Source organism: Lampris incognitus, chromosome 6 (genome assembly GCF_029633865.1).
Source record: "Lampris incognitus isolate fLamInc1 chromosome 6, fLamInc1.hap2, whole genome shotgun sequence".
Classification (NCBI taxonomy): Eukaryota; Metazoa; Chordata; class Actinopteri; order Lampriformes; family Lampridae; genus Lampris; species Lampris incognitus.
The window spans coordinates 57,258,486-57,271,228 of record NC_079216.1 but is presented as its reverse complement, the minus strand read 5'-3'; the positions used below and the strand labels follow the sequence as shown (position 1 = coordinate 57,271,228).

General features: G+C 41.8%; 1 protein-coding gene across 3 annotated transcripts in view; it reads left to right on the top strand.

The window, feature by feature from the left end:
- edc4 (enhancer of mRNA decapping 4) overlaps positions 1-12,743 on the top strand; it is an 89,535-nt gene that overhangs the window by 51,751 nt on the left and 25,041 nt on the right. For all 3 annotated transcript variants that reach the window (XM_056281483.1, XM_056281482.1, XM_056281481.1), the window contains 9 exons: positions 80-159; positions 807-936; positions 1,053-1,348; positions 1,647-1,877; positions 5,032-5,133; positions 6,658-6,801; positions 7,055-7,091; positions 7,521-7,668; positions 8,949-9,104. In XM_056281483.1, the coding sequence (XP_056137458.1) occupies positions 80-159; positions 807-936; positions 1,053-1,348; positions 1,647-1,877; positions 5,032-5,133; positions 6,658-6,801; positions 7,055-7,091; positions 7,521-7,668; positions 8,949-9,104 (1,324 nt within the window). The remainder of the gene's footprint in view (positions 1-79; positions 160-806; positions 937-1,052; positions 1,349-1,646; positions 1,878-5,031; positions 5,134-6,657; positions 6,802-7,054; positions 7,092-7,520; positions 7,669-8,948; positions 9,105-12,743) is intronic.

Genomic DNA, 12,743 nt, shown 5'->3' with positions numbered 1-12,743 from the left:
TTCCTGCTTTTTATGCGATATCTTAATGCACAAGAACTCTTGCGTTACATTTAATTGGTCATTTTTTATTTATCTCCAGGTACCAGCCTCCCCTGGCAGCAGTGCCAGCAGTCTGACTATTGTAACAGCGATGAGCAGCAACTCTGACTCGACTAACAGGTGTGTATTTCAGAGTCATAGCTTGGATAAGACATAGAAATGTTGGTAAAGATTTATGTTTATTTTATTGGTGTGTTAAATCTTGATTCAGTTGACTCAACAGGATTTTATATATGTGGTGTGAAAAGCATTTTTATTGACTAGCTATATGCAATTTTTTAAATTTCCCCCTCCATGTTAAAATTGACAGCAGTTAAGCTGTAATGTGCAATGCTCAGGGCGCTTTAGAATTTGTATTGTAAGTATGGATATAATATTTTTATCTCAATTGCTTTTGTTTGCTTTTTGATTTTCTAAATATTTTGACTAGTTCAGGTAACATCCAGTCCAAGGGGTTTGCAATTACGGGGACTTTAATGTGAAAAGCACCAGAAGTTTGCATTTAAGTTATGTGGCCAGAAATGATTCTCTGTATGCTTGTTGATACTTTTCTAGGATGTTAGTCAGCATTGGTGTTTGTGGTTGTCTTTATGTACATCAGTGAGTAATAAGTAAATAATGTACATTTTCTAAATACAGATCCCTGTTCATTTCTGATGGTGATTTCCCTCCCCCTGCTTAACTTGCTCCATCAGTTCCTGCCATCTTGTGTTGTCGCCGATCGTTTCTCTCAACATACATTTCAGTATGTCTGTCTTTGTGTGCAGGGCTGTAGAAGATGTAAGTCAAAGCCCCAATAGAGCAGAGAACAGCAGCAACAGCAGCCTGACACTCTCTACCTCTTCCAGCATTCCCAGAGCTGCTACAATACTGCTGTCTGGACTGGAAAACCTGCAGGTATTTCAGTCGGTCTCACACACACACTGACATTTAATATCATACGTAATCATTCCTCCTCTCTTAATACCTACTGCTGTCTTCTCTTCTCCCCTTTTTCAACTCCTCACTACCAGTCTTTGGCCTCTTCTGGTGGCCCTCTTTCACTTGAGAGCCCTCAGGTGCTGGACCCCCCTCTCCTTCCAACACAGGCTTCTCCGACCCGGGCCCGTTCCCCCGACGTCATCTCCTCAGCCTCCACAGCTATGTCTCAAGACATGCCAGAGATCGCATCCCAGACCCTGCAGCTTCAGCGCAGCCTGATCTCCAACTCGGAGCCCTTGGCCCTGCCGGCCCTCCAGACGAACAGCATGGCCTCTGCTGCCTCGGCTTTGCACCTTCTCTCGTCACCAAGGGGAGTTAACAACAGCAGGTAGGAAGTAGAAGAAAAAAGTAATTTTCATGTATTCGAAAGGTATAGGTTTCATCCGGAGCAATATGTCTTGGTCCTGCGAAGACAGATTCAAATTGAAATCATACTGGTGATTGACGGAATTGCAATAAGCCAATCATTACTGTAGAGTGCCTTATGTTATGAGAATCGAATGAGAATTTAACTTATTGGGCTTGATTACACTATTTCATGTACTTCAGTGGTAATATACAGCTAATATAATACAGATCATTAAGTGTAATGCATGAAGAAATCTAAACTATTTCACTCTACTCAGCCTATTGCCTCTGGAACTTGGGGGTGGAGCTGGATCTGTAGGCGGGCCAGTGGAGGCGGAGCCAAGACTAAGCCACACCCCATCTCTTCTGGAGAATGCCCTGTCGCAGGACAACACTGGTGCAGGTGGAGGGGCTTCAGATGTTAGCATTAACCACACACCTTGGCCAGCAGCACCTGACATCACCAGGGAGACCAGAAACAGTTTGAGGGACAACGGACTGGCAGACTGGTGAGGACTATAGCATAATTTCATCTTGACCACATACAGACATACAAGAAGTGTCGTTCCGAAGTAAAACATCCACAATCTGCAAAATCCAATGCAAACTCCTAACAAGACAACTGTGGAAGTAAGAATTATTTTAGTATTTGAATGTTCATAATGTACCGTGACTGTGTACACACACACAGTGCTTTGGAAAACTTCACATTTTAAACCACATATACAGTGGATATAAAATGTCTATGCACCCCTGTTAAAATGGCAGGTTTTTGTGATGTAAAAAACCAAGATAAATCATGTCAGAACTTTTCCCACCTTAAATGTGAAATTGCAACCTATAAAAATAAAGTGGGAAAAACAAACAAACCTTTTAGAGAAAATAAAAACTTAAAATATCCCAGTTGCATAAGTGGGCACACCCCAAAACTAATACTTTGTTTGAAGCATCTTTTAATTTTATTACAGCACTCGTTCTTTTTGGGTAAGTGTCTATCAGCTTGGCACATCTGGACTTGACAATGTTTTCCCACTCTTCCTTGAAAAAACATTTTAGATCCTTCAAATTGCCAGGGCATTTCCTGTGCACAGACCTCTTCAGGTCACCCCACAGATTTTCAGTTGGATTCATGTCTGTGCTGTGGCTGGAGTATTCCAAAACAATGATCTTTTGGTGAAGCCATTCCTTGGTGGATTTGGATGCCTGCCTTGGTGCTGAAAAGATTAAATTCCTCTTCAGCTTTCTTGCAGGAGCCTGAAGGTTTTGCGCTAAAATCGACTAGTATTTGGAGCTGTTCATGATTCCCTCCACCTTGACTAAAGCCCCAGTTCCGGCTGAAGAAAATTAGCCCCAAAGCATGATGCTTCCACCATCATGCTTCACCATGGGTGTGGTGTTCTTTTGGTGATGTGCTGTGTTGTTTTTGCACCAAACATACATTTTGGATTTATGGCCAAAAAGTTAAACCTCTCATCAGACCACAACACATTTTCCCACATGGTTTTGTGTGACTGGATGTATCTTTTTGCCAAATTTAGCCAGGCTTGGATGGGTTTGGTCCCCCCCCCCCTCATGTGAAAAGGCTTCCATCTTGCCACCCTATCCCATAGCCCAAAAAATATGAAGAATATGGGAGGTTTTTGTCACATTTAGGGAGCAACCAGTGCTTGCCAGAAATTCCAGCAGCTTCTTTAATGTTGCCATAAGCCTCTTGGCAGCTTCCCTGACCAGTTTTCTCCTTCTCTTCTCATCAATTTTGGAGGGATGTCTTGTTCTTGGTAATGCCACTGTTGTTTCATATTCTCTCATTAATGACTGTCTTCATTGCGTTCCATGGCACATCTAATTAATGCCTTGGAAATTTTTTGCGCCCCTCCGCTAATAAGATCCCGTTCATGCTTTGTAAGTTCTTTGTGGACCACAGCTTTTGCAGTTGGGTGCAACCAAGAAGATGTTGGAAAAATCCTATAGGAACAGTTGAACTTTATTTGGGGTTAATCAGAGTCCCTTTAATTGATGGCAGGTGTATTCTAATTGATATTTAACATGAGTTGGAATGTGACTGGTTAATTCTGAACACAGCTGCATCTGCAACTATAAAAGGATGTGCAATGCAACCAGGTTATTTTAAGTTTTGTATTTTTCGTTTTTTTCTCCTTAAAGGTTTGTGTTTTTCCACTTCATTCTTATAGGTAATTTCACATTAAGGGTGGAAAACGTTCTGACATGATTTATCTTGGTTTCATTTTTCTACATAACAAAAACCTGCCATTTTAACGGGGGTGTGTAGACTTTTTGTATCCATAATTCACATATATACAGAAATGTACATTATTAGAGGGAAAAGCAGTGGCCTTGGGGTCAGGTCTTCAAATCCAGGAGAGTCTTGATGCATACTCAATAATCCAGGTAACAAAATCCCAGAAAGTTGAATCATTTCATCTGGACATAACGTTTAGTGGGAGAAACGTGGGAGAAACATTACATCACTCATCTAAGTGACTTTGTCAGTCTCAGCTGACTGCAGGTATCCCCAACTTTATAAACGGTACAGGTGCATAATGACCAAAACCGGCACAGTTGCGTCACAACGGAAACCAGCAATCAGTTTGATATGCAAATTGCTGTGACTCTTAGAGTTACAATGGCCATGTGTACTATTCACAGAGGATTGGGGAATAGTTGCAATCACAGCATTGTAAAATGGCAACAGATGTACTGTACTTATGAATTTTGCTGTCACGCCGAGGCAAGTCCCGCTAGTCGAACGGATCACAGCCACAGAATCGGTGATCCGTAACAACATCACAGACCCGTAAGCGGAGCAACTACCGACAAAAGTTTCAGCCTGCCTCAACAATGGGAAGCCACCAACATCAGCGGAGACGAGGAATGCACTCATGACTCTCAGTAAGGACAATAACATCATCCTTCCGGTGGACAAAGGTAGACGCACTTGTCTATCATGAGAAAACTATCATGAGAAAGTTATGTTAAGTTACTCAGCGACATAATTGCTTATGTGCCCCTGAAACAAGATCCAGGCAGTGGTTACAAGAAAAAGGTGATAGATTGTCTAAAGCTATTAGAACAGGACAATGCTACTGACAGACTTTTGTACTGTAGATTATACCCAGGGGAAGCTACACCTAGTCTGTATGGTTTATCTAAGATACATAAACAGGATGTGCCGTTGCGGCCCATTGTACATCTGTCACCATCTTTTAATGCTGTGATTGTAACTGTTCCCCAATCCTCTGTGAATAGTACACATGGCCGTTATAACTCTAATTAATGGTCACGGCAATTTGCATATCAAAACCGATAGCTGGCTTCAGTTGTGACGCAACACTGCCGGTTTTGGTCATTATGCAACTGTGCTGTTTGTAAGGGTGGGGATATCTGCGGTCAGCTGAGACTGACGAAGTCACTGAGATGAGTGATGAAACGTTTCTCCCACTAAACGTTGTGTCCAGATGAACTGATTCAACTTTCTGGGAAATCCAGGACAGCATGATGTAATTATAAATGTTCTCACCTTACAAAACATTTGTCAAAAAAATGTTTTGATGAGTGTACTTATGTGCCAGTCAGAAATGCCATTTCTGTGTTGTAATACATTTCTGTTGTGTGGCAAATATGTGACTGTTGCACCTGTCATAGCTCAAGAGAAGAGCTGAAGGACAGGCAGAAGAGCTCGCCTTACCACAGACGCTCCTATCACCTCGCACAGAATGACAGTCAGGATGCCAGCGCAGAACAGAGGTAATGCACATGTCAGGGTACACGCATACCATCCCCAATCCTCCTCCCATATTCAGAATGAACTATGTGTAATTGTCTTGAATGTGTTGACATTGCACGATTATACAGTTTTCTTTAAGGTTTTTTTTTTTTTAGCAAGTGACAGGTTAAAGTGTTTGTCACCTGGGGTTCAAGTGAGTGGTGAGCCAATAGTCATGTGGGATAGACTTGGGTGACTGGACAAATATATCGGCGATTGGCTGAATCCAATCGGCGGATTTTTTTTTTTTTGCAGCGATTTTTGTCCTTTTATTTTGCCAATTTAATGGCTTGCCTCCTCGAGAGTTCAACTCAGTAAATGATGAACCTGTAAAGCGCAGTTCAAAGTGTGTGTGAATAGGAACTGGCAGTTGGAGTTGGGCCATATGCACATTCTTGTTGCACTGATTTCAGACAAGTCTTTCACAAAACAGGGCAGTGATTGTAATGACCAAATGACAATTAAGCCGTCTTTAGTGGTTGCTGTCCAGTCGATTGGTGCCGAAAAGCAGCGTCAATTCATAAATCATATTTGAGAACTACACCAAAAACTGTGCAGTTGTGCACGCTGATCATCTGTTTTTTCATTAGGAAGTTGCAAGCGGAGGCGTCCTCTGACGCCATCAGGGACCCCCCCCCAAAAAAAACCCCCCAAAAAACAAAACAAAAAAAAAGCTGTTGTGTCAGACAGCTTTTTAGCCTCTTTACAGGTTGTTGCTTAGCAAATCTCAGGGTGATTTATTTTGTTTATTTGAAGAAGAGTAGCCTATAGGCTGTAATGTTTCAGTAAATAGTGTAAATTGGTAGTGTTAGACTCTTTTGCTGGCACTACTCGTTTGCAAAGACGGCAAATTGCTTCATTTAGCTCCTTCGGCTTGCCGGTTACATCTGGTTCAAAACCAAAATAATCCCAAAAAGGAGATTTTTTTTTCATTCTTTTTTGCAACAAGCTCTTCCATGATTGCAATCACTGAAAAAGTGGTTATGGGGGGGTCGGTAATCGCCGATTGTTGGGCTGACAGAGGCCAGTAGGAAATTTTTGATATATCGCTCAACCCTAATGTGGGAACACATTACAAATAGATCCAATGCGCCCATATGTAGCCTGTGTCGTGTGAAGAAGTGCTGTTCCTCATACAGAAGAAGAAAATGGTCCTCCTTATCCCATGACTACTATTGCAGTTGTTTGTTTTTTTCTTCCATCTCTTGCCAAAAGAAGTTTATTCTTCCTTTTTGCTTCCTGTAATGTAATGCTGTTCTTTCCCCTTTTCTCTATATAGTCAAGGCCTTTTCCAACTTCTTGTCATCCTCTCTCAAACATGCATGCACAGACACAAATTAAATTGGCCCAAACCAAAAACAGTTCTCTCGGAGGGTTTTAATGGGTCTTTGCAGTTTTCAGATGGTAGTGGCATTGCCTCCTGTAACACAGGAAGTGTCTGGATGTCAGTCTTTAATCAAAGTATCGTGTAGTCTTCCCTCACTGTGTCTGTATGTGCGATTCAGTGACCATGATGATGAGGTGGCCAGCTTAGCGCCATCTTCAGGAAACTGTGGCGGTCGCTCCTCTCACAGACTCCCTGCTAAGGACTGGAAGACTTCGCCACGAGGCTCGCCCAAACTTAAACGGAAGAGCAAAAAAGATGACAGGTTGGTTAATCTCTTACAGAAGAAGCGACCATTAAAGAGCCTGATTGATTATACTAGAAAGAAATTCATACAAACGCTAGATGAGATATGAGATTTGGTTTTCATGAGTCATAAGATGCTGTTAAAGCCAAACATTCTTTTCAGCTGTATACACATTCTGTGATTGCTTACAAACCATGATCTTCCTCTATTCACTGGTTTGAGTAACAAGATGCCAATTAAACAGATTGTTGTTTGTCTTCTCTCTGCTCAGTGAAACCTCCCTGTCCAGACAAACAGACTCTGGCCAGGTAAGTAGTACACAATACCCAAACACAAATCTATACGGATTTCATTCAACAACAACAACAACAAAGTTAGGGGGGGATTGTTTGAAATGATTTGTCGTTAGTTTGGTAGTATGTTTTGGCATCTTTCTTGGTATTTAACTGGCCCTCATGGAATTCCTGTAAGGACCCCATTTGAAAGGAGGCAAAAGAATAAATACAGTTTAGTGTTTTTCTTTTTGTTTTTGTTTTTTATTGGGCTTACCTTTGTTTTGTTTTTCATTGCATTCATGAGCTAAAGTAGTATTGATAACATATACCTCGTTCTTTATGTTCTCGTATGTTTTCCTTAGAGGAACTGGCCGTTGTCCATAGAGTAATGTTGTCTGTTAGAATAGACCACTTATTTAACGAATGTACTTTTTTTCTTCCCCCATCTCATCCTTGTTATAGATGAGTTCTGAGGTTCAGGAGGAGTTACTGATGTTGCTGCGTGGCCAGCAGAGGGAGATAGCGGAACTGCGTGGACAGATGGATGCCATGCGGAGCTCCATTATGAGCCAAGTAGAGCATGTGATGGCCAGTAACCAGGAGCAGGAGCGTATCCTTCATAATATTTATATGCTTTTGAATGTGTTAAAATATTTCAAGCCAAATACTATAGTTAAATTTATCTAGCTTTTCTGCCATGCATCAGATGTTGTGAGTGAAACTTGAATCCAAGGCACGTCCCAATTCACTTTAACAACAAGCAAGGCAGCCTTAATGTAAAATAACATCTTAAGAGCAACAAAAATTCAGAAATGTAGAAACCCAAAGCTGTGCTTGAGCCCCACAGCCTTTACTCACAGTGCTTTAACACTACAGAATACACTGGTAGCACTCAACGTATTCCGAACAAGGGTGTGTCCATGCGAAAAGCCAGCAAAGGCAGCATCAGAGTAAAACTTTAATGTTTCATCTCTTGTGTGCACTACCTTTGTCAGAAAGCCCCGCCCCAAGCAGTGCCCAGAGCATGTGTTAACTAAGTTTAACTGAAGGTTGTTATGCAGTGGAGCTAGCTTCTATAAAATGGGCTTTTTTTTCCCCCTCTGTTTTCAAATTATCTTGAATTAGTTGGCATATTATTAACACTAATTCCATATAGTAACATTTCATGCAGAGAGAGACACTTGTGGTAGTACTGCAGGAGCAGACACCCTGCGGTTCATCTTAAATCACTCCTCCTAAACAAAACATTCATCATTAACACATCTACAAGACATGATTTGATAATGTTATTTGTATATATGCTATCAAGCCCTCGCAACACATCGGAGTCCATCATCAGGTCAACCAAAGAGATCTAGTAAATCAATATGTCCCCACCATATGTCCTCTTTTTCTGATAAGTGTAACGGCTGTTTGGACATTCTAGTGAAAAAATATCTTTTTAATGATGTGCTGCAGTAACCTTGAACATCTTAGTCGACTTTTTTGTAGCTGAAATAGACAGATGCTGTGTAGAATTTTTTTCTGTGACCCTGGGACCAAGTCCAACCAACCATCAATAATGCATTGAACAATGTCAAAAATAAATCTGCATTGGTATGGAAAATGAAATGGTTCTTCATTCCTTTCAAGTTTGAAATTTTGCAGGTAATTTTACTTTGCGCTGATAACCTTCCACATAAACGCTCAACTTAAACATGACAAAAAGCATTATGTGGCTAATCTGTTTATGGCTTTCATGGCGTTTACCTGTAGCCATTTTATATATTTTACTGAGAATCCCAGATATACTGATGGGAATAGAGTTGCCATGGCTATGCAGAAGCTTGCACTCGAATGTGAGCCTTTCAGTGCACATTCTCATGATCCTTGACCTTTGGTGAACCGCAGAGCGTAGACTGGAACGCATGCTGGTGGAGAGTCAGAGCTGTCAACAGCAGCTGCATGAGCAGCTCGGACAGCAGCTCAGCCATGCCCTCAGCTCGGCATTAACCAACAGAATGGACAAAGTGCTAAGAGATGAGATGAAGAAGACTGTCCCACAGAGTAAGGACTTACGCACACAGACGCCGTTCATTATACTTAAGACTTTTACTGCTTTTATTTGTCATTGCCTTATATGCATGTCTCATGCATACAAGGGAACGAAATTACGTTTCACAAGGACCTCAGTGCCACATAAAAACAAATAACACACTATAAATATTAAAACAAAATCTGCATTAATAACAAGAATTACTTCACAGACCTAAACATCACAAGCACACTTGACACAGACAGTGAGTAAGGTGGTCAAAAAGTCATTTTATGCAGGTCTAAGTGTTCAGGCTGTTGAGGAACCTCATAGCCTGAGGAATGAAACTGTTGAATAGTCTGGTGGAGTCAGTGTGGATGCTCCGGTACCTCCTACCAGAGGGTAGGAGGGTGAAGTGGATGTGGGAAGGGTCCTTCGCGATGCTGAGAGCCTTACGGTGCACCGTGCGTCAAAGATTGCCTGGGGTGGATGGGAGAGCAGTTCTTATGATCTTTTCAGCTGTCTTCACTGTCCACTGTAGGGATTTGCGGTCGAAGGCCTTGCAGTTCCCATGCCAGACAGTGATACAGCTGGTCAGAATGCTGTCAATGGTGCCTCTGTAGTTAGTTCCTGTTTAACACTTAAGTGAAACCCTGATAACGTGAGATATGAAGACATGCATAGCACAGACTGACGCACACTGATATACATTTTTATGGACGGATTCACAGGGGTTATAAATGCAAAGCCCAACGAAATAAATGGAGGGTTGAAGGCCACATTTGCTACAACATTCTAAGGTCATAATGGTAGTTTTCGGAGTTAAGCAGTAACCATCCTCATATCCTTGGTGTGAAATGTTTGTAAGATTGTAGTGGAAGTGGGATGCGATCCGAGGTTATGCCCAGGGGATACTTCTTTTGGGTTGCTCTTGTATTGACAATATATTTTGACGGACAAATAAGATGGACTCCGCAGCATAGCAGGTGCATTACATCTTAGTGCCCTGTAGCGCAAAAACTCCACTTCCACAAGTCGGATTACCTCTCTGAAAATTACATTTCACAATGTAAAGAACCCACTTCCCCCTCAGAAAGCCAGGTGAAGGAAAGTTGTATGAATAAGGTTTTGGTAAATTTGGCAGCGCTTAGTCTGCGGCATATACCAAATTACTCACAGATGAATATTTTTTCTTCTTTAATCTATTGAAACTCAAGTTACATGCTGTTAAATGACAGCCCATATCTCATTGAGAATTTGCCAAACTGCTATTAAAAGAATATTTATCTCCCGCTGAAAAAGGATCCACCTCCCTTTGAAATCTCAGGCACCCCGCCCCATTGTAAAGCTGCACCACTTCTCTTGAAAGACAATTTGGCTTGTGTTGAAATTCAGTTTACCGGCTATTCTGTTCCAGATAATCTCCAACTGGAAATGAAAGAGAACAGAGTGCTTTCAGTTTCAGTCCTAAACGTTATACGTGACGTGGAAGGCTCTTAAGGTCTGCGTTGACGCACCAATCTTTTCTTCCTCTCTTGTCCTTGGATTCTGACTACTTGAGGTTCCGTATGCTCCTCCACCGGTAACAACCCGCCTTGTTCAAAACATTGCAGAATAACGATTTTTTTTTTTTTTGCCACTTTCCTTTTTTTATTGGCCATCTCAAAGGGTGTTTTCATATATACCTATCTAATAGACAATAAACCAGACTTCACAGTGACATTAGATTGTATAAGATCTTGTTCACATCACATTGCCGAGCATCAAATGGGCCTTTCGGTTAAAGTCCCAAGCAAAAAGAAGAAATTAGGACAATGCATTGCAATGCATTGCATGTTCAGAAGCTGGATGTTTTAATTCTTTAGCTTGTTAAACTGCTGTGGAGGAGAACAAATTGGGCAAAAAAATAAAGGACAGGATTTAAGGTCATGAGCTCAAATGGACAAAGTGTTTTTTTAAGTGCAAGCAGTGCTCCATATTGCCTTGCTATTCTGTTGCTTGGGTTTTTGAGTCTCCAAAGCAAACACAATGTCAAGTCAATTTTATTTGTATAGCCCAATATCACAGATTACAAATTCGCCTCAAGGGGCTTTATAGCAACACAACATCCTGTCCTTAGACCCTCACATCAGATAAGGAACAACTCCCTAAAAAATAAAAAAATAAAAACCCAAAAATGTCCCGATGTTAACCCACAGTGCACCGCATCGCACAATTTTCTGATTTATTTCAGACTTTAGTAGAACCACTTTCACACCCTGAAATGATACCACTGATCTTTGACAAACTCTTTGGACTAATTTTTATCTGTATCGGAGTCAACACAGAATACTGACACTTGTCAAAAAACATCCCAAGTAAGGAAAATTTTCAGTCTGGACCAAACGATGTGTGGTAGGCATGAAAGCAACTTTGGCGATAGCTGGATTTCCAAATTCCCTTTGAATTTTTTTCTAAGCTAGTTTCACTGCCTTCAGTCTTCTCAGTTGTTCCTTTATGGACAGCAGAGCCTATTGAAATAGTTCCAGCTGTCTGTCATCAGTGTATAGGAAAGATAAATCTCCATCAGTCCGTCTGCTCTTTTCTCCCCCACTTTTAGACATATTTAGACTTAGACGGCTTTTATTTGTCATTGCCTCCATATGCATGTCTCATACATACAAGGGAATGAAATTACTTTTCACGAGGACCTCAGTGCCACATAAAAACAAATAACACACAATAAATATTAAAAACAAAAAGTGCATTAAAAACAAAAATTACTTGACAGACCTAAACATCACAAGCACACCTGACACAGACAGTGAGTAAGATGGTCAAAACGTCCTTTTATGGAAGGTCTAAGTGTTCAGGCTGTTGAGGAGCCTCACAGCCTGAGGAATGAAACTGTTGCATAGTCTGGTGGAGGCTCCGGTACCTCCTGCCAGAGGGTAGGAGGGGGAAGTGGATGTGGGAAGGGTGGGTGGGGTCCTTTACAATGCTAAGAGCCTTCCGGGTGCACCGTGCGTCAAAGATGGCCTGGATGGGTGGGAGAGCAGTTCCTATGATCTTTCCAGCTGTCTTCACTATCCGCTGTAGGGATTTGCGGTCGGAGGCCTTGCCGTTCCCATGCCAGACAGTTATACAGCTGGTCAGAATGCTCTCTATGGTGCCTCTGTAGAATGTGATGAGGATGGGTGGGGGGAGACTCGCCTTCTTCAGACGCTTCAGGAAGGAATTTGGGGTGGGGGGGTATTTCAAGGTGATGTGGATGGCCATATCACATCAAAAAGAAGAAATGTATCCTGGAAGAAGTACCCTACAGAGAACTACCTCTATGGCAATATACCCGCCATCTCAAACACTATCCGAGAACAAAGGGTTCGAGTTGCTGGAGGAACAAGGAAGAACTTGGAAGCGATACTCTGCTTTGGTCACCCAAACGTGGAAAGACGTGTGGGAAGGCCTGCAAGAAATTACATCAATCAACTTGTCGACGACACAGGATGTCCATCTGAGGATCTTCCAGCTGCTGTGCAGGATAGAGATGGGTGGCATGAGAGGGTCAGAGCCATCTGAACATACGTGACCTGATGATGATGATTATGTGGATGGCCAATTTCGTCAACAGAATTGCTGATTCACACTGTTGTTGTTTACACTTTGTCTGGTTCATCAACATAGTATTGCCC